This window comes from Vanessa cardui, chromosome 4 (genome assembly GCF_905220365.1).
Source record: "Vanessa cardui chromosome 4, ilVanCard2.1, whole genome shotgun sequence".
NCBI lineage: Eukaryota > Metazoa > Arthropoda > Insecta > Lepidoptera > Nymphalidae > Vanessa > Vanessa cardui.
In genome coordinates, this window is record NC_061126.1 from 6,480,199 (window position 1) to 6,502,290 (window position 22,092).

At 43.5% G+C, this 22,092-nt stretch overlaps 1 protein-coding gene across 1 annotated transcript in view; it reads left to right on the forward strand.

The window, feature by feature from the left end:
- The window catches only part of LOC124544223 (cytoplasmic dynein 2 heavy chain 1), a 61,104-nt gene that overhangs the window by 37,423 nt on the left and 1,589 nt on the right, over positions 1-22,092 (forward strand). Inside the window, exons 38-74 of the mRNA XM_047122688.1 lie at positions 2,903-3,077; positions 3,168-3,320; positions 3,933-4,114; positions 4,391-4,493; positions 4,735-4,851; positions 5,320-5,459; positions 5,795-5,918; positions 6,004-6,117; positions 6,447-6,654; positions 6,850-6,935; positions 7,622-7,759; positions 8,337-8,514; positions 9,045-9,210; positions 9,877-10,075; positions 10,151-10,365; positions 10,442-10,538; positions 10,885-11,021; positions 11,453-11,662; positions 12,072-12,285; positions 12,804-12,904; positions 13,092-13,248; positions 13,900-14,045; positions 14,274-14,467; positions 14,560-14,669; positions 14,777-15,049; positions 15,417-15,569; positions 15,916-16,035; positions 16,120-16,312; positions 17,012-17,154; positions 17,579-17,719; positions 18,174-18,272; positions 18,458-18,602; positions 18,667-18,890; positions 19,149-19,272; positions 19,518-19,642; positions 20,647-20,763; positions 21,474-21,609. Coding sequence (XP_046978644.1) covers positions 2,903-3,077; positions 3,168-3,320; positions 3,933-4,114; positions 4,391-4,493; positions 4,735-4,851; positions 5,320-5,459; positions 5,795-5,918; positions 6,004-6,117; positions 6,447-6,654; positions 6,850-6,935; positions 7,622-7,759; positions 8,337-8,514; positions 9,045-9,210; positions 9,877-10,075; positions 10,151-10,365; positions 10,442-10,538; positions 10,885-11,021; positions 11,453-11,662; positions 12,072-12,285; positions 12,804-12,904; positions 13,092-13,248; positions 13,900-14,045; positions 14,274-14,467; positions 14,560-14,669; positions 14,777-15,049; positions 15,417-15,569; positions 15,916-16,035; positions 16,120-16,312; positions 17,012-17,154; positions 17,579-17,719; positions 18,174-18,272; positions 18,458-18,602; positions 18,667-18,890; positions 19,149-19,272; positions 19,518-19,642; positions 20,647-20,763; positions 21,474-21,609 — 5,657 coding nt within the window. The remainder of the gene's footprint in view (positions 1-2,902; positions 3,078-3,167; positions 3,321-3,932; positions 4,115-4,390; positions 4,494-4,734; positions 4,852-5,319; positions 5,460-5,794; positions 5,919-6,003; positions 6,118-6,446; positions 6,655-6,849; positions 6,936-7,621; positions 7,760-8,336; positions 8,515-9,044; positions 9,211-9,876; positions 10,076-10,150; positions 10,366-10,441; positions 10,539-10,884; positions 11,022-11,452; positions 11,663-12,071; positions 12,286-12,803; positions 12,905-13,091; positions 13,249-13,899; positions 14,046-14,273; positions 14,468-14,559; positions 14,670-14,776; positions 15,050-15,416; positions 15,570-15,915; positions 16,036-16,119; positions 16,313-17,011; positions 17,155-17,578; positions 17,720-18,173; positions 18,273-18,457; positions 18,603-18,666; positions 18,891-19,148; positions 19,273-19,517; positions 19,643-20,646; positions 20,764-21,473; positions 21,610-22,092) is intronic.

Here is a 22,092-nt window from a genome sequence, read left to right on the forward strand (position 1 = left end):
AATCGTGCAGCGGTGGGGTTCCGCAGCGAGGAGGGAGGGCGCCAGCGCAGAGGAGCTGGCAGGCCGGATGCGCAGTTCACTCAAGGAAATCTGCGATGCGGCCATGCCTCGGACCCGGCGCAGAGTTCCACGCCGACACGTATACTGGTGGTCGCCCGAAATCGCCGACCTTCGGGCGACGTGCTGTCGGGCACGGAGGGCCTACGTCCGCTGTCGAAGACGCAACGGCCTCGACACGGATTTGGAGGGACAGTTGCTGGACGCCTATCGCCAGCTGAAAAAAGAGCTGCAGCTGGCGATACGCAAGGCCAAGGAGAAGGCCAGGGAGGAACTTCTGGCGGGCCTCAATCGAGACCCGTGGGGGCGCCCGTACCGCGGTGTACGCGGGAAGTTCCGCACCCAAGGCGCCCCCGTCATCGAGACGATGCCACCGGAACTCCTCCTTCGCCTGGTTGGGGAACTCTTCCCCCATCCAGGCGAGCACGTCCCTCCGCAGATGGCGCCCCGCTCCGTGACCGAAGACCCAGTGGTTTCACCACTGATTACGGAGCGGGAGATGGAGATGGCCCTCGGTCGCTTGAGGGCCAGGAAGACGGCGCCGGGTCCGGACGGGGTTCCAGGGCGTATTCTGTGCGACGCCCTGGAATACCTAGGTGCAAGGCTTCGGGAGCTATTCGACGAGTGTCTGTGCAGCGGGCAGTTTCCGAAGCCTTGGAAAGAAGGGAAGTTGGTCCTGTTGCCGAAGGAAGGTCGGCCGTTGGATTCCCCTTCGGCATACAGGCCAATTGTGCTGCTGAACGAGACGGGAAAACTCTTCGAGAAGGTCCTCGCAGCCCGTCTCGTTCAGCACCTCGAGGAGGTCGGTCCGGGTCTCTCGGAGGCGCAGTACGGATTCAGGGCGGGCCGATCGACAGTCGACGCCCTGAATGCCCTGAAGACTCGGACGACGGAAGCGGTGGCCCGAGGGCAGGTCGTCCTGGCTGTGTCGCTTGACGTGGCGAACGCCTTCAACAGTCTCCCTTTCGAGACGATACGGGAGGCACTCCGATACCATGGGGTGCCGACCTATCTGAGGAGACTGTTGGAGGCGTACCTCCAGGACAGGGAGATCCTCTGGGTGGGGGTCGATGGGAGGATCGTCCGGCATCGAGTGGGCTGCGGCGTTCCACAGGGGTCGGTCCTCGGCCCAATTCTATGGAACGTCGGTTTCGACTGGCTCCTGCGGGCTCCCGTCCTTCCCGGGATGGGGGTGTTGTGTTATGCTGACGACACTCTCGTCACGGCGATTGGACGGGACTTCCGGGAGGCGGCTCGCCTTGCCGAAGTCGGAACGGCTCTCACCGTGGACCGCATGGGAATGCTGGGCTTGAGGGTCTCCATATCCAAAACGGAGGCCCTCCTCTTTCACGGTCCACGAAAAGGACCCCCACGAGGGTCGAGTATCACCGTCCAGGGGACGGTTATCAAGGTGCAGGCCCAGATGAAGTATCTGGGCCTGATTCTGGACGGACGATGGAGCTTCGGGCAGCATTTTGTTCATCTCGGCCCAAGGCTCATCAACGCCGCTGCCGCTCTTGGTCGCCTCCTTCCGAATGTGGGAGGGCCGGGGTCGCTATGCCGGCGTCTTTATTCCGGCGTAGTGAGGTCGATGGCGCTGTACGGTGCCCCGATCTGGATAGACGCCCTCACCGCTAAAAATCGGGCTCTGCTGCGAAAGCCGCAGAGGGTCATAGCGGTGAGAGGCATCAGAGGGTACCGTACGGTGTCGTGGACTGCGGCGACACTTCTCGCGGGCGATCCGCCCTGGGAGCTCCAGGCGGAGGTGCTCGCGGAAGTGTACCGGTTCCGGGTCGAGGCGAGGGACCGCGGCGACCGTCCAGGGTCGGCGGAGATCGGCCGGATCAGGGCTCTAGCCCAGCAAGCCCTGATCGCCCGATGGCAGGAGGATCTGGGGACTCCCACGGCGGGCCTAGCGACAGTGGAGGCGATCCGTCCCCACTTGAGTCGCTGGGTCGAGAGGAAGCACGGCACACTGTCGTATAGAATGACGCAGGTACTTACCGGACACGGATGCTTCGGTAAGTACCTGCACGGGATAGCGCGGCGGGAGGAGTCACCCTCCTGCCACGAGTGTGGTGCGCCAGTGGACACGGCGTACCACAACCTGTACGAGTGTGCTGCGTGGGGGCCCCAGAGGCACATCCTTGCGGCGACTATGGGCGGAGACCTCTCGCTACCGAGCGTTATCATCACCATGCTCGGTAGCGAGGTGTGCTGGTCAGAGATGCGCTCCTTCTGCGAAAGTGTCATGTCGCAGAAGGAAGCAGCGGAGCGGGAGCGGGAAAAAAATGCCGCCGCTGACTCGCTCCGCAGAAGACGACCGGGGAGAAGGAAAAGGCGCTACGCGCATCTTCTCTCTCCGCGTCAATAGGCGCCGTAGGGACCAGGGGGGTCCCAGTACCCTGGGAATCTCCCCTAGCTGTTGAAGGCCCGTATAAGCGGGCCGACCGTCAGGGCGTCACGGTAGCATGCGTAAGCGATCCCGTGGCGTCCGCCGAAAGACGGAGAGGGTACCGCTGGTTTTTTAGTGGGTAAACCCGGTGTGCTTGGGCGCACTCGGCGTTCAGGGCTCCGGGGAGTCCCACACACCCCCCCACTTTCCATCACGTGGGGGAAGCGCGCAAAGCGTTTTTCCAGCGTAATAAAAAAAAAAAAAAAAAAAAAATGGTGAATAAAAACTATTAAACAGCAAGCGCATGCAGGACTGTCGTTTGAGACCGGCTTAACCCTTCTGAAAGTAGATTGTAGAAAAAGAAACGCAATGCATCGCACTAAATATTTATTATTTAAAGAGAATCTAAATAAGGACTGTTAATACTTTGTTATTTCTATTGTTTTACAGTGCCGAAAACCATTGCTCGCAAGAAATTTTAGATAGATGGGTACAAAGCAAGGAATTTGAAAATGATACGGCAAAATCAGCTATTCCATTTTTGAACCTAACCTTAAACAAATTCCTAAAGTGGTTGACTGTACATCAAGCTGACGTCACGACGAAAGATTGTCACATGCCTTTGGTAAATTAATATATTTTATGTTGTATGTTATTATACAAATTTAATTCATGATACTTAAATTGATAACTAATATTCAAGATTTTGTTTTAGGTAAGACAAATTTTATCGATCTTCGAATATTTAGCGCAAGAAATTACTGTCAAAAATAGTCCGCAAAGTGCAGAGGATATGGTTTGGTCAGCCGTACAGCTCAGTACTATGGGAATCATAAAACAAGGCGCAATCGAGAGTTTCTATGAGGAGGTATGTTTAAATAAAAAAAATCATACATTTATATGATTACATGAGCTAAATTAAGTTTTAGTCGCTTCTGTTACTACCCTTACTTATATAATACTAGCTTTGCCCGCAACTTCCCAGAAAAATATATTGTTGTAGCCTAAATTATTCTATGAAATCAGCACCAGCTTTGTTTGCCAGTGAATGTCCCGCCAAAATCGCTTCAGCCGTTCCAGAGATTAGTCGGAACAAACAAGCAGACAAAAAATTGTTAAAAAATGTTATATTTGAATATGTACCGTGTATACATACATTTATGCACAAAGTAAATAGCGGTATTTTTAATACTAATCCATTTTTTATAAAAATAATATTATTCTAATTTTATATGACGACCTCCATGGTCGAGTGGTGTGTACACCGGTTATCACGGGTACGCCACTCCGAGATCCCGGTTTCGATTCCCGCCGAGTCGATGTAGATTACCATTAGTTTTCTATGTTGTCTTGGGTCTGGGTGTTTGTGGTACCGTCGTTACTTCTGATTTCCATAACACAAGTGCTTCAGCTACTTACATTGGGTTCAGAGTGATGTATGTGATGTTGTCTCATATTTATTTATATAATATTCGTGCAGCTGGAGATGCCGCTCTCGGCAGGCGGTGTGGCGGGCGGCGTGGTGGGCGACGGGAGCGGCGCGGAGTGGGCGGAGGGCGTACTGCTCAGCGCACGCATACACGCGTGCGAGCCCGCACTGCGTGCCGCCGCGCACTCCGCCGCGCACGCCGTCATCATCGGCCCGGAGGCCAGCGCCAAGACGTGAGGATATCAATACGTACTAGCAGAACATGTTGCTAATACTATGGACTTTATTTTATATTTGTGTATACAATAATATTAAATTACTTACTTCATGTTGGTTGTTATTGTTTATTATGTTGTCTTTCACCTGAGAACAAATACTAACCTTTACGTATAGGTTTTTTTTTTATATATGTGTATAACTGTTCATACACATATATGAATCAATGAAAAATAAGGCCCTTTTATAAAATCTTATTATAGATGTAAGTCACTAATAATTTTTTTTTTCAGTCTCTTAGCAGAATATCTTCTAAGGGAATCCAACTCCACTATAATAACAATCAACTGCACTCCACATCTAGAACCGTCGGACATCATTGCAGAGCTAAAGCGGGTAAATAAAACCAGTATATATTTATTTTAGTTTGCGAAGTTGAGGAGTATAAACAAATGACTTCTTTAAATGAAGTATATGTTTCATTATGACTAATACTATATTTCTTAAACAATTTGATACTAATAACTGTCCTCGTTTAACGACTCTGTTTTAATGGTAGGGGAAAAAAGCACGCCACATCTTACGTATAAATTAACGTAATGAAATGATTTAAAAATAATAACTCTGTATGTAACAGAAGAACGCAATAGGCGGCGCGGGGCGGGGCGCGGGGCCCGTGCTGCTGGTGCGGGCGCTGCACCGCGCGCGCTGCGACGACTGGGGCTCCTCGCCGGTGCACTCCTTCCTGCTGCAGGTATTGTCAAATAGCTCAGTATTTTATGTCATATGTTATAACAGTTATCTGTCCTCGCGGGATTGGAATGGGTAGCTAGTATACACAACAACGACAACAACAGCCTGTCAATTCCCACTGCTGGGCTACAGGCCTCCTCCCCCTTTGAGGAGAAGGTTTGGAACATATTCCACCACGCTTTTCCAATGCGGGTTGGTGGAATACACATGTGGCAGAATTTCTATGAAATTTGTCACACGCAGGTTTCCTCACGATGTTTTCCTTCACTGCTGAGCACGAGATGAATTCTAAAGACAAATTAAGCACATGAATCAGCGGTGCTTGCCTGGGCTTGAACCCGCCATTGTCGGTTAAGATGCACACGTTCTAACCACTGGGCCATCTCGACTTATAGTTAGTATATCAGATTTAAATTAAATAGTATGTATCAGTGGTGGCATTAATTTGAAATGGTACCGCTGCGGCCAGGTGATACAGCAGCGCGGGTTCTGGTGGCGCGAGGAGGGCGCGCCGCAGTGGCAGCCCACGGGCCGCGTGCGCGCGCTGTGCACGGCCGAGCGCCCGCCGCCAGCGCGCCTCGCCGCCGCGCTCGCGCACGTGCTCCTGCCGTGAGTGACGATAGCTTGTTATATAACATCTGACGACGGCTGTCTCCTGATCACACGATCGATCATTATGATTCAAACGAACTATACAAGTTTTTTAAAGGTTTCGTCAACACAAACATCAGAATAATGCAAAGTTATAATAGCTGACCTTAAGAGAGTCATTTAATAACTCCAATTTTCGATTCGCATCCCAAAAATTAATCTTGGTCATTGGAATTATTTTTGTACAATTTTTTTTTCCGTATTCTAAGAAATCTTTTAATAATTACATTTTTTTTTAATTCAATAGGCATTTAATTCGTTTTCTAATCAAAATGTATTATGTTTATTTTTAGTGAGGCTGACGATGATGAGCTACTCGAACTATCAAGAAGTTACCTATCAGAGCATGTTCCTAAGAATATAACGGAAAACGATATCTCTAATTTGTCTCGTGACATGATATCATTGTACAAAGAGGTGGGAATGTCTCTTGTAAATTTACATGTTCATTTAAAATGAAATCAAAACATATGTACTAAAAGGATACTTCATTAAATTTCAGGTATCAAAAACTTTCGACTCGAAATCACATTACAGATGGAACCCGTCTCACCTCAAACAGTGGTGTGAGAACATCAAATGGTTTTCTCCAACGGATTTACAGCAAGTTGTCACGGTAGTAATATGAAATAATCCACTGTATTTTTTAGCAACATCATCATCATAGACTATCTTGCAAATTATTCTGTTTCACTACGTGAAGTATTCTTTCTGAAGCGGTATATCTTAGCTCTTAATGACATAACCGAACTTTTCATTTTTTTAGGAAGTTAATACATGTAAGTTTACATATGTAAATATATTGACACTGAGCGCAATAATGAATAAGTAGTTAGTAATTTACACATAGACTATCTATTATTATAAATTAGTTGAATTATTATATCTAAATCGACCAACATTTCTACGTCTGTTAATTTTTTGTGTAATTATGGTTTTTTTAAGGCTTTGAATGCAATGGCGAATATAATATTCAAAAACAGATTGGTCACGGATGAAGAAAAATCTGAATACATCACAATGGCGCAAAATTATTTTAAAACTGATAAAAATATATATTTCATACCCAAACTCCGCAACGATGGTGTTTATTTGGTACCCGTGGACTACAAAGAGTGGTATGACAACACTCAGAAATTAATCAACCAATGTTGTAAGTTTATCTTTACTAAATATAATATATACTAACTATTTTAAAAGTTCGCAATTTTTTGATGATTATATTAAATATACTTTTTGCGACTAAAATCATAGTTTCGTTTAGATTGAAACTCCGAAATATAGATAATACTATCAACCAATATTGTATGGTAAGAACTTTTTTATTATATGGTAATATAATTTTCAGTGACCGACGACGAAAACTGCTTCGGTGAATCTGGTATAGAAGTGTGCGCAGAATTGTCAGTTTTGATTCCGGTCATCGCACTGGCGGTGAGATGTCTATTCTATAAATCAGTAGTGGGTACAGAGTCGGATTTAAAGGTCTGGAGGCCCGGGGGCTACAAAGCAGTGGAGGCCCTAGACCAACAGGAGCGTGGATACCCTAATAATTATATTATAGATTAATGAGCTTTTCTTATTTCAATCAGTAAGCTATGATTTATTTCCTTGTATCGGTAAGTAAGTAGTAACATTATTATAATTTGACTATATCTCGGTATTTGTTACAACAACAACAACAACAACGGCCTGTAAATTCGCACTGCTGGGCTAAAGGCCTCCTCTCCCTTTGAGGAGAAGGTGTGGAACATATTCCACCACGCTGTTCCAATGCGGGTTGGTGGAATACACATGTGGCAGAATTTCTATGAAATTTGTCACATGCAGGTTTCCTCACGATGTTTTCCTTCACCGCTGAGCACGAGATGAATTATAAAGACAAATTAAGCACATGAATCAGCGGTGCTTGCCTGGGTTTGAACCCGCTATCATCGGTTAAGATGCAGGCGTTCTTACCACTGGGCCATCTCGATCATTTGTTAACTTGCTGAAAACTATTGTGGCCCCCACTCATGTGGAGGCCCCAGGGCAGTTGCCCCGGTTGCCCTTCCCCAAATCCGGCCTCGAGTGGGTAAGGAGCGAGCACCACTGAGGGTCGGTTGCCGGTTACGTTGCAGCTGAACGGCGGCGGCGCGAGCTGCGCGGGGGGCGCGGGCGCGGGGCGGCGCGCGGCGGCGCGGGTCGCCGGCGCCGCGGCGGGCGCGCGCGTGACGCAGCTCGACCGCGCCGCGCTCTTCCACACCGCCTTCAAAAACGTTCGCCTCTCCTGATACTTACACACACTCGATGACTCCCCACGAAACATCTTTATTACAGTCCTTCATCATGATCGTATGGCATTACTAAAGCTGGTTGGAAATCAGATTCTGAGAGAGTTGATATGTGACACTGACAAACGTTAACATATCGTAAAGATGGAAAACGTTAAAAATAAACAATATTCATCATATTATTTTTTGGAAATAGTATATTTATAAATACATATATAAAAAAAATTACTATTATTTACCAACACAAAAGATCCCGTAACATTATTTTTTTTATTTTTGCTTTCTCGTCTAACCATTTATATGTGTGTTTACGACAATAAATGCTTCACCCCTTAAGGGTATTATTTTTTAAATTTACAAGATACTACAATACATGCTAAGAATAGCATGAAAAATTAGTTTAACCCCATACGGTGTTGCCACTCGTGGTCAAGTAAAAAATATTTAGTAATGAGAAATGAAATGTATAAATTGATTTATTTTATTACCGTAACAGAAATAACTCACTCTCTTTTAGAGAACGACATTTAAATTTAATAATTTGTAAATAATATCACATTAGGCGTTGACAGCGGCAAGTGAAGGTACCCGGACGCTAATAGTGTTGTGCGAGCCGGTGGTGACGGCCGACCTGCTGGCGTGCGTCGAAGCCTTCCTGAGCTCAACCTCCATACATGCCCTGCCTATGAACATCATGCCGTCATTTGGCCCAGCGCAGCAGACGGAGCAAACTTTCATAAGTAAGTTCAAAGCATGTATGTCAGTTATTGTTGTTTCAACATGTTTTATTTTTAAGGGAAAATATATGCAGGAGCCTTCGAATTAACGTATTTTATAGTATGAATGTTTTCAGTGACAGTCAATTATTGAACTACTTCGAGATATGTTGTGTGATATTTATAAGTATACTAGCGACGCGCCCTGGCCTCGCACCTAAACAATACTGATCACATCAGAAACATCTAAAATTATCAGTCTTCCTTCACTATATTTGCAATCTATTATACATAAAAACCTTCCTCTCGAGTCACTCTATCTATTAAAACGAAACTGCATCAAAATCCGTAACGTAATTTTAAAGATACAAGCATACATAGCAACTTTGTTTTATAATATTTAATGATGATGATATAAGTACTATTACTTTACGATTGTTTATCGTAACTTTAATATAGTAATTTCATGTCTCGTCTTTGTAAGTTTCTCTATCATTGATACAAAATATTTATTAATAGTGTATTTTACTTGAGTGTTTGATACAATATTTCAGACATGAAAAATAACTTAGGTATAATGATCTGCTTGGACAAAGACCAGGATAATTTGACCGAGTTGCTAGATTCCTATCCGCTGCTATACAACAATAACTTTATATGCTGGCTCTCTCATTGGTCGGACGAAACCTTGAAAGACATACCGGCACTTCTGACACAGAGGTACATTCCGTTGTTGCACACTGTGTGATCACTGCACCACGTTGCGAGCTCAGAGGTAGTGTATCAGCACATTACGCACGTGTATTTGAATATTATTTCATGTGTGTGTGTGTGTATGTTTTAATAATAAAACTATATATATGCTATAATTATGTTTAGGCTTCGCTTTCATCTTCACCCGTACAGCTAAATAGTTTATTTTGAGGCGTAATATTATTTTTGCCTTAGATATCCCATAAATTTGGAAATATAGACTATAGTAATTTTATTAGATTTAAATAAATTCGGACTTGATAATGATTCGCCATTATATTTCTCAATCCCTTATTAACCTGATTATTTCTCTCATGACATATGACTTTTTTTTGCAGAAAGATTCAGCCTAATTATTCCATTCTACACATAACACTAAAATTTTTTTTAAACTAATCATAACAAAAAATGTGAACATTATAATTTACACGTTATTATAATGCATTATAGGATATTCATTCATTTACATACATCCTATGACATATCTCCATGTTGGAGGGTGGAGGGTTATTTATCAATTTCAGTTATATTAATATAGGTTATAAATTGCGTCTGTTGTGTTAGCATCATCCAATTTATAACTGTATGTTAATAAATGACTTAGCGTTAAATAAAATATGGGATATTTTTTAGGTTGTCGAAAGAGAATGCTCTAGAAATGTCTCAAGATGATATGAAAAGCATTCCAGTACAAGGGTTCGTTGATATATACAAGAGTTTAGACGCAGAACGAGTGCGTACACCCTCTCGGTATATGCATTTTATAAAGACGTACTACAAAATTTTCAATATCAAAAAACAAGCCCTTCTACAACGACGCGATACCTTATGTGTGAGTTTAATGTGAGACAAGTTAGCGATGTATGGGCGTTATTATGGACATTTATAAATACATTTAAATCGACAGGCGGGAGTTGAAGCACTTCGGCGCGCTCGTAGTGAGGTAGCGACGCTGCAAGACGAGGCAGCGGAACAAGAGGTGGCGCTGTCAGAGAAACAGGCAAAAGCAAACCAAGCTCTGGACCAGATTGGCGCCACGGTGCGAGCTACCACTGATAAGAAGGAGGAAATGTATCAACTGAAGAAGAATATTGAATTGGAAAATGAAAAATTACAAATTCAGTGAGATACTTTTGACTAACATTCAAATAGCTTATATGGGTAAGAATTATTCAAAAATCGATATTTTTCTTCTTAGAAAAAAAGAAATTGAGGAAGAATTAGCTTCAGTGGAGCCAGTCATAGCAGCGGCCCGGGCGGCGGTCGGCGACATAAAGCCCGAGTCTCTGAGTGAAGTCAGTGGTTCATTACTACTTACTTCGGCATAGCCGACACTAATAAAGAAGTAATTGTATATTAAGGTGGATCTTATGCCACGGAACTCGCGACGAGCATGTGTCTCTGTTCACACTTGGCGGTTAAATAAGTCGTTCGCGAGCATATGTCTGGATATTTATTCGTAGTAATAATATAGTAAAAATATAAATAATTGCAATTGTAATAAAATTATTTCCTCATTATATTATACAAGCTCAGTTGATCTTATTGCGTAATAAATAAAGCGTAATATACGTTACTTTCACAAAGTTATTATCAAATACATTAAAAAAGGGAGAATAACAGTACATACACGAATGCTAGGTGCGCTCCCTGCGTGCCCCTCCCGACGTGGTGCGCGACGTGCTGGAGGGCGTGCTGCGGCTCATGGGAATCGCTGACACGTCCTGGCACTCCATGAAGAGTTTCCTCTCCAAGCGCGGCGTCAAGGAAGACATACGGTAGCCTCTCGTCATTATATATGATTATATATACGTATATTTAAAGGACTCCTTAGCCCGTGATTTCCTCAGCTCCAACAACGAATTACTTAATTGTAAATTATATATATATATATATATATTTTTAATAAATATGAGACAACATCACATACAATACTCTGATCCCAATGTAAGTAGCTGAAGCACTTGTGTTGTGGAAATCAGAAGTAACGACGGTACCACAAACACCCAGACCCAAGGCAACATAGAAAACTAATGGTAATCTACACCGACTCGTCCGGGAATCGAACCCGGGACCTCAGAGCGGCGTACCCATGAAAACCGGTGTACACACCACTCGACCACGGAGGTCGTCAAATATTTGAAGTAAACATTTAAGTTATAAAGTATGAAGGTCCATAATAAGCTACTACCAGCCGCTACGCTCACAGGTGCCTGGACGCGCGGCAGATCAGCCCCGAGGCGGCGCAGTCGGTGGAGCGGCTGCTGCAGCGGCGCGGCGCGTCGTTCGAGCAGGCGGCGGCGCGCCGCGCCAGCGCCGCGTGCGCGCCGCTCGCCGCCTGGGTGCGCGCCAACCTCGACTACGCGCGCGCGCTCGCCCGCGTGCGCCCGCTGCAGGACCGCCAGCGACACCTGCACGGGTACCCACGCGACTACGAGTCGTTTGTATTGTTATATATTAGTATTGAGAGTCGAGATGGCCCAGTGGTTAGAACGCGTGCATCTTAACCGATGATTACGGGTTCAAACCCAGGCAGGCACCGCTGATTCATGTGCTTAATTCGTCTTTATAATTCATCTCGTGCTCAGCGGTGAAGGAAAACATCGTGAGGAAACCTGCATGTGACAAATTTCATAGAAATTCTGCCACATGTGTATTCCACCAACCCGCATTGGAACAGTGTGGTGGAATATGTTCCAAACCTTCTCCTCAAAAGGGAGAGGAGGCCTTTAGCCCAGCAGTGGGAATTTACAGGCTGTTGTTGTTGTACGAGTAGTTTCCTCGCTTGGAGTCTCACTGCCCTAATACGATACGCGGTCTCCGAGCAGGAATCTCAAACGGGCGGAGGACGAGCTGGCGGCGCTGTCGAGCGGGCTGGCGACGGTGGACGAGCGCGTGGCGGCGCTGAAGGAGCAGCTCGGGCGCCACACGCGTGAGGCGGCCGCCATCGAGCTGCGGCTGGGCACCGCCGTTCAGACCATCGGCGCCGCCAGCGACCTGCTCGACCGGCTCGCGCACGAGTACGACTCGTGGGAGACTGATGTGAGGGAAACCAGTTATCAATGCGTAGCTTTAACCATCAGTAGGAATTACTTACTTTGTGTCATTCTTATAGTACGACACAACTTAGATGTCGCATCGGCAAAATTCGTAAAACCGATCACATCCGAATTGAGTACGCGATCCCAAATTATCAATATTTATTTCTCATGCGAATATTATTTTTGCACAAACGTAATAACTTATAATATCATATGACGTAATATATTCGTCAATTTGACGCGTGGATTTACATGCACTTGCTTTCTCTGACGCGTGTATCTATAGCGACGAATAGCGTCGAATGGCGCGATAGGGAACTATTTCTATATTTCTATTGGTTGTGTAAATCGGCAGTAATCGGTTTTAATTTCATTCCATTGCATTTTCTGATGCTACATCTAATTTGTGTCCTACTATACCTATTTATAAATTTTCTCAAAAGTACTCTAAGAGTACTTGTACTTTAAAGTACTAAGTACTTTAACAAATAAGGTTTAACCTTAAAAAAATTGTTGCAGCTGCAAAATATTACAATCGAAATATTGGAATTGAGTCAACGATCGCTGTTAGCGGCTGGATATCTCACGTTCCTGCCTGACCTGACCGAACCGCAAGCTCGGTAATTGAAAAAAGGAATTTATATTTGCTATCTAGACTAATATTTTCTTTATAATATCTTTAGCCAATTTATAAACATATAAAGGTTTTTTTTTAATAACATTTAACCTCTTTACATCCAATCCAGATTCCCCATCACGATGTAAAACATAACAATAATAATATAACAATGTGATGTTGCATTTCAGGAACTACCTTTCAAAGTGGTGCTCATTAATAAACCTCGAGGATGCATCGTTCTCACTGATAAATTTCTTGTCAACTCCTGAAAAGCAGTTAAAGTGGGAAGCAAATGGCCTACCTTCAGACCAATCTGCGTTCAAAAATGCCGTTTTCATTGATCAGGTAATTGGATATTTTTTATCGTATGATATGTATCGTAAAAAAGATTTTTTGTTGAAAATGTATCGTATACATATCTATTTTAATCATCTATAATAATATTTGCACGTATCGTTACTTATATAAATAATATAGCATAATACAGAATTATATTTGCAATATATTTACAACAATATTATGTGTATTCACAGTAACATTGATCACTTTGATAAAATCAGTGATAATCATTGTATGTGCACTAGGAGTAAGGATAAGCTTATAACGCCAAGTTTCCGCCTCCGCAAAGTCAATAAATCCTTCTTGGGACAAGGTATCCGTTTCTATAATAAAATTCCGCAGACATTTTTAACTTTGCCGTTTAGTAAATTCCAAGCAGTTCCAACCAATTTAAAACTTCCAAGCAGGATATATTAATTCAAATAATTGTATTTAATTAACATGACTTTGCATTTTTTAAATGTTAAAAAAGAGTAACTACTGACTTTCTTGCCGGTTCTTCTCGGTAGAATCTACTTTCCGAACCGGTGGTAGCTTCACTTAATTGTAAAATGACGATTCAAAATTGCTTGTAAAATACATACTTGAATAAAGTTTTTTTTTGATTTTGATTTTTTGATTATATTTAAAATTGTGTTACATCTATTATTTTTGCAGTATTTGGAGCAGTCGTCGTGGCTGACGCCGCTGCTCGTGGACCCGGAGGGAGAAGCGGAGGCGTGGCTGCGCAGCACGCTCGCGCACGCGGACTTCGTGCCGCAACACGAGCCGCGCCTCGCCACCGCGCTGCACCTCGCGCTCAGGTACACGTTTTACATTTGATTTCTGCTGAAATTCAATTAAATTTATATGCTCAAAATTGATTTACGCTGAATTTGCAAAATACACTTTGAACGACTACGAACGCTACGCTGACTTTATTTACACAAGAACCGAGAATCCAATGAAACGAGAACCCTCAACGGTTCTGAATGAATGTCGATCATGTCCTATTGAAATTCTCTGCCTAATTCTGTCAACATATTTTTTAGATTGGGTCGCACCCTCGTCATAACGGAGGTCGAGTGCATAGAAGAGTGGTGGTGGGCCACGCTGCGCGGCGCGGCGGCGGGGCGCGCGCGCGTGCTGCTCGCCTCGCGCCGCCCCGCGCTGCCCGCCGCCGCCCCGCACGTGCGCGCCGCGCTCGCGCCGCTGCACTTCACTGCGCGCCTGCACGCGCTCGTGGGTACGTGGCGCTCAGCACACACAGCACCGCTCGCTCGTCACCGATATGCCCAAACCGTAACGACATTGTAATGCTTGTACATGTAACTCCAGATCAACTGGTGCACGGCGCATTTTATAAACAAAATCCAGATATGAAAGAAAAATCCAAGGAAATTAAACTAACGAAGGCCACGCTGCAGAAACGACAGCTCGAGTTGCAGGTGAGAAAACTCACCTGCATTAACAAAATATCGACAGTGTTACTAATGTATGTAATACCCGAGAGCTGTACAACGAAGAGTGATATGATTTTTTAAACGTCTGTCAGGAAAACCTCCTAAGAGACCTGTCGGGCAACGCGGACATACTGCACGACGCGAGCCTGCTGGCGGCGCTGGAGAAGACGCGCAGCACGAGCGCCACCATCTCGCAGGCGCTGAGCGAGGCGCGCGCGCTCGAGGCGCACACGCGCGCCGCGTGCGAGGCGTACGCGCCCAGCGCCGCGCGCGCCGCCGCGCTGGCGCTCGAGGCGCGCCTCGTCACCGCGCTGCCGCCCGACGCGCTGCTCGACGTGTTCGTCGGAGCCGTCGCGCGCGAGGAGGTGCGTGCAGCACACGTACATACGTGTCGTGATGTCGTCATCGATGTGCTGTATTACTATTTGTGTAGTATGACAAACTATGCCGATCAATACATTTGAGTTTTACGTTTAAATAACATTAATTAATTATGTGTGCTACTCAACACAATATTAAACATTACATAATAATATTTATTTATTTTCAAGCAGGACGTTTTTTGAATTTTATTATTTATTTACTAAGTAGGATCTACATTTCAAACTGATCTACGATCTATGATTCAAACAACATGGCTCGTTGCCATGTTGTTTGAATCATAGATGGAGTGGAGTATATTTCTTTATGCGAATAAAATATCATAGGTAATTAATAGGCTTATGATTTCAGAATAATCCAAAAAATATAAATAATGACGAAGTTGTAAAGTACTTCACGAGACGAATCATAGAGCGCGTGCTGTTGAGCCTGCACAAGAAAGACAAGTATGTCGTGGTTATGCATCTCTTGCGCCAGGTCTACGACAATCTTATTCCGGAAAAGGTAATTCTTCTTACAAATACTGTTTCTTTTAAACAATTATACGTTGTCATATCAGTTAGTAAGTTAGTTGCACGTTATTGAAACACGTGGACACTAACCGAAAGTCAGAAAAATTTGTTTTTTGAATTCGTACTGTGGTGAAGAAATCTGCATAAATATGGCAGTGTGGTTGAATCAGTTGTAAAATGACTCCTTACAGAAGAAACCTTTGTCTGGTGGAGGCATCGGTTACGGGTTCTATTTATTTATTTATAATGAGTAAATTTCTTACAGATAAATTATTGTATGTTTTATAAATCTCTAAATCTATGTATATTAAAGTTATATTTTTTTGTTATCGTTGCAGCTTTGGCAAATATTTATCGGAAACTTTAATCTCATAGAAGATAAAGATCTCGTAAGAACAATGAAAACTCAGTTCCAGTGGTTAACAGACGAGTGTGTCAAGAGAGTTGCACAAATAAAGGTATTTCTACCATTAAATTGTCCATTAAAGTAAATCATCATACGGTGCATTATGTAACATGCCTAAAATACGAATCATGACCAGCTTCAGGATGAAAATTTGTTTAATCGCCTCTCCCTCGGGACATCCGACATGTGGCTGGAATTTCAAAAATTGGGAGATCTACACGTGCTCAGTAAGCTTAATCTGGGACCGTTCGAGTGCGTCGTCGCGGTGGCGGCGTTGCGGCCGGAGAGCACGTATCGGGCCATCGTATCCTTTGTCGATCACGTGCTAGGTACGGAAACGGACTAAAACTAAGCAACAGTACTAATGAATTATTACTATAGTCTGTTCGCGTTAAGAATGCAGTGAGTTGTCATTGTTTGACCAATCAAATCTTTTTAAAAGAAGGGTAAAGGTGTATGTATATTTGTGTTAAAATTCCAACAAATTATATTTGTATTAAAGACTAAGTGTAATTAATTTAAAAAGTATTAAGTTAGTAAGTAACACATTTACGTAAAAAATCGAAATTAAGTCATTAATATTTTAATCACTATTACTTACACTACTACTATCGTCGTTAGTGTTTATAATAAAAGAATTTTCTGCAGCGAGTTCCATAACATTATCTAAATCCCACATGGCAATTTCTTCTTGTAAGACGTGGTGGCAGCATTTCTCGCACTTTTATTTTTACAAAGTGGTGTGGTATTCATTTTTTTTTTTAATATCAGTTAATAATAATAAAAAAATAATTTAAATTATAAAAATATCAGTTAATAATTAATTAAATCCACAACCATCACGTTCGAACGTATGTCTTTACCTGTTCAATGTGAACTTGACTTTGTAATTTGAAAAGATTTGATTGGTCAAAGGTGCCGGTGAACAATGACAACTCACTGCATTCTTAACGCGAACAGACTATAGTTACAAGTTACCGAGATCGCTTTCGGAGTGAGAGCCTTTAAGTGTGGGGTGTGCGGCGCAGGCGCGGGCGCGGTGTCGGGCGCGCACACGGCGCAGCGCGCGGCGCAGTGGTCGCGGCCCGCGCGGCCCGCGCTGCTGCTGGCGGCGCACGCGCACGACGTGCTGGCCGCGCACGCGCACGCGCACTCGCGTACGCTCACTACGGTAACGTACTTCGGATATCGAATTTTCGATTTTTAAAGTAATTCATAAATTACAATTTGTAGAGTGTAAATTCTTGGATGGTGCCAGAATTGTCGTTAGGTCTTACGGCTTCCGTTCGAACTCTCGACTTAAATGTTAACAGTTAGTTACAGCGTTGAAATAAAACTAGTTATAATGGATTTGAATCGCGTATATTACGGTCATTCTGCGTTCGCGATCACCACCGTGACCACGAACGCTGTAAAGTAATCGAAACGTCGGTATGTTAAAAATAATTAATATACGCGATTCAAATCCGTTATAACTAGTTTTATTTCAATGTGTAATAATCGCGAAAATTTAAGACAACATTAAGTTACAGCGTGAAACAATAAAGAACCTTTTTTGTTTTCGGCAAAAAAACCGACTCTTAATTATAACTCAGGTGGGCATCGATGAAGGAATGAGTGTGTGGGAAGCGGCTTTGGAAACATCTCGAGGTGGAAGCTGGCTCGCTATAAGAGTCGGCGCTTCGCCATTTACACGCGATCTGTTATCATTCGTTGTTGCACTGTCGAAGAGACCGGTAAGTGGATCCAAAACACGTTTAGTTCTAGTAATACGAATCATAAGCCGATAACAAACCCCGAAAAAGTGGAATTATAAAATATGCAATATACATATCGCACATGGCTTATGACCAATTTTTTTTATGGTATAGGCTGGCTAACGTGCATATGAGCCACCTGATGGTAAGCGGTCACCATCACCTATAGACAATGACGCTGTAAAAAATATTAACTATTCCTTACATCGTCGATCCGCCACTAACCTTGGGAACTAAGATACTGTGTCCCTTGTGCTTGTAGTGACACTGGCTCACTTACCCTTCAAACCGGAACACAACAATACTGCGTACTGTTGTTTAGCGGTAGAATATCTGATGAGTGGGTGGTACCTACCCAGGCGGGCTTGCACAAAGCCCTAAAAACATAAATATGCGCGAACATAATATGTAACTCATAAAATTTATATTTTAGGCGAGTGATTTTAGTGATGATTTTCGATTATGGATACTGGCGGAAGATCGAGACATTCCATCGACGTTAGCCACGAGCTGTGTCAAAGTCATCCTAGAAGTAAGTGCAAAATTTAGTTCATTTTAAAACCACCTACCAGCTTATATTTAGAGAAAATTGGAAAAGCATTAAAATATTTACAGCTAAGAAAATTAGAAGTACATGTTTGACAAATGCTTACTAATTTCTAACAGGGTAAAATGACACGCTAACTTGTCGTTTGAAATATGAATGTCCATGTGCAGTCCCCGGAGGGCGTGAAGCGCAACGCGTGCGGCACGCTGAGCGCGTGGACGCGCCTGCGCGCCGACGCGCCGCTGCTGCGCCACCTCGCCGGCCTCGCGCTGTTCCACGCGCTCGTGCAGGAGCGCCGCGCCTACATCCCGCACGGTGAGCCTCGCGCGCCGGCCGCGTGCGCGTTGCGCTGCCCGCCGGCTCACGGCCCGTGTCGCAGGGTGGAGCCAGTGGTACGGCTGGGAGTGGGGCGACGTGAGCGCCAGCGCGGCGGCGGCGCGCGCGGCGGGCGGCGACGACGCGGCGCGCGAGCTGTGCGGCGCGCTGTACGCGGCGCGCGTGGAGCGCCCGCGCGACCGCAGCGTGCTGCGCGCGCTGGCGCGGCGCTGCCTGCGCGAGCCGCCCGCGCCGCCCGCGCCCTGGCCGCGCAGCGACCGCCTGCAGGTCGGTGCTCGACACTCACTGTTTCTTGTAGATTGCAGCTCATTAGCAGAATGTAGATATCTTCCAATTGTTTAGATTCGCTGACATCCGTTTACAATATTCAGAAAACGGTTACGTATAGCACTATTGTTGACGAGGCGTAATTAAAAGTGTTTTGGGGTTTTCGAAATCTGTAATAAAGACAAGGAGTATAGCATATTGTAAAAAAAATACTCTCAGCTTTTAGATTATTTAAACACTTAAAACACATTTCATTAGGACTACGTAACAGCAATGGAGGCGCTGCCCGATATCGACTCACCGGAGCTGCTGCAACTGCCGGCCAACTGTCGCGTGGCGTGGGAGAAGAACGCCGCCGACAATATCATTACAGGCTTAAGAGGTAAAAGGTTTTTACATGAAAAATATTTTTTTCGCAATATACTGAACACTGCGAAATTAATTGTATTGTAGAGTAATTCGTATTATAATGCCACTCTATACCAGATATTTCGAATTCAAACTGTGTATATACAAAGTATCTCTTACAAAATACACGTTTAGTTTTGTTTGATGTGATTTGATATCATCCTAACGGGTTTTGGCTACTTCAAATCTTATAAAAATCCATTTCATTTTACTTTACAGAAATAAACTCGACCGTGAGCACTAAAGTGAGTAATGATGTAACGCCCGTGAAGACACTTTTATCGCTATGGAAGAAGATGATGTCCGGAAGTCCTCTCATTAAAGCCGACTATCACGTCGAAAAGGTATACTCCAGTCAATAATTCCTACTGATGGCCGATTTCGGTCACGACGTACTATCAACGGAAAGTATAAAGATATTATAGTGTTGAAGTGCATGCGCAAGCGCAGGTACACTATTCGCTCTTATATTAAGTGTATTGGATGGGACAGGACTTCGACACGGCGAAAAGTGATCAGAATAATGTATGTAGTTGTTCATGATATTTGCTTTTTTTTCAGTCATGGTCGTAAGATCGTCATCATGTACCTACTTACAGTTTACTGGCACCTATTTTTATAAGCAAGCTCGTTTCAAAGGCGAAGGGTGACCTAAATGGTTGTCAGACGTATCTCTGTATAATTATTTTATTGTAATTTATGAATAAACTGGCGACCCGCTCCGGCTTCGCACGGGTGTAATATTGATACTAAATTTACTATAGAATTTGTTTATTTACGACATTACATTACACACTTCTGAAATTATGAGTATTTCATTACTATACTGTCCATGTATTATATACAAAAACATTCCTCTCAAGTAATCTCTATCTATTAAAAAAACCGCATCAAAATCTGTTGCTTCATTTTTAAGATCTAAACATACGTATGGACACGTAGCGGTAATCGACTTTTTTTACTTATTAATTAGCCCTGTGTCAAATTGATGTATTTAATAAAACACTGTAAACGTATATTTTTCGACGACCTCCATGGTCGAGTGGTGTGTACACCGGTTTTCATGGGTACGCCACTCTGAGGTCCCGGGTTCGATTCCCGGCCGAGTCGATGTAGATTACCATTAGTTTTCTATGTTGTCTTGGGTCTGGGTGTTTGTGGTACCGTCGTTACTTCTGATTTCCATAACACAAGTGCTTCAGCTCTTACATTGGGTTCAGAGTGATGTATGTGATGTTGTCTCATATTTATTTATTTATAAAAAAAATATTTATTTTTTGTTAAGATACACTAACGGTTTCGTTGTAGTGTAAGTTAGCAATAAAATATAAGACGTTCGTCGGTGCAGGCGCGCGGCTGGTGGGGCGCCGTGTGCGCGGCCGAGCTGCTCGACGCCGCCCGCGCCGCGCGCGCCCTGCACGCCGCGCTCGCCGCGCGCGCGCGAAGCCACACGCCGCTGCACAAGGTTACTACACTATTATAGTACGACACAACTTAGATGTAGCATCGGCAAAATTCGTAAAACCGATCACATCCGAAATTAGTACGCTATCCCAAATTATCAATGTTTATTTCTCATGTGATCTTTACACAAACGTAATAACTAGTAATATTATATGCTTAGGTCATATATTCGTCAATTTTATATAGATGATAAAAAATCGTGAAGTTAATACCTGTTGACTTCCAAGCAGGATACATTAATTTAAATAATTGTATTTAATTAACATGACGTTGTATTTTTTGGATGTTAAAAAAGAGTAACTACTGAATTTCTTGCCGGTTCTTCTCGGTAGAATCTACTTTCCGAACCGGTGGTAGCTTCACTTAATTGTAAAATGACGATTCAAAAGTGCTTATAAAAGCCTACTTCAATAAAGTTTATTTTGATTTTGAATTTGATACGTCGATTTTCATCTACTTACTTTCTCAGGTTGAACTGACGCGAGAATTTATAGTGACGAATAGCGTCGAATGGCGCCATAGTGAACTATTTCTATTGGTTGCGTAAATCGGCAGTAATCGGTTTTATTGAATTTGCCGATGTTACATCTAAGTTTTGTCGTATTACACATTTTTAACTTAACAAGTTTTGTTCCAATCAAATATCTCACGTCAATTAACCCGTTATTTGTATGAAGTGCGATTGAAAATATTACAATGCCGAATAAATAGGTACCGGACGAGTGGCAGCTCCTGTGGTCGGGACCGACGGCGCCAGAAGCTTACATCAAAGAATTCTGCCACCGAGCGCGCGCCGCCGTCGAGAGGGCAGGCGGGTCTGACTTTGGCGAGGACTATATGCCTGCAGGTATATTCAATTTTCTCTTATGGCTGCATATTATTTGTCCTTGCAACACATTTTATCTACTTCGAAAAATTACAAAATATTTACTACTTAACAGTAGAAATTAATATTCATCTAAACAGGTTTTCTTAAACAAAAACCGATAACGATGTTGTTACCGTTTTAAGATTTGCAATTTTATGTATGCATATTGTTCTCAAATAACATGGATGTATTAAAGCAAAGCCGGTAGCGGATTCGAATGAGTTCATCACATTGTAGCTTACTTCTCACGTGTGCTTCATTTCTCTTAAAAAAACCCAATAACATAACAGTGAACGTCATTTCATTGTTTATTAATTTAATCCGTACATTTATTACAATATTTTTATAAGTAGAGTATATATTGTAAACGTACTATTTACACTATGATTTTGATTTGTTAAAATCTTGTTAGGTATGTTTCTTGCCATAAATTATTAGTACTTTATTTTGGTATAGTAGACG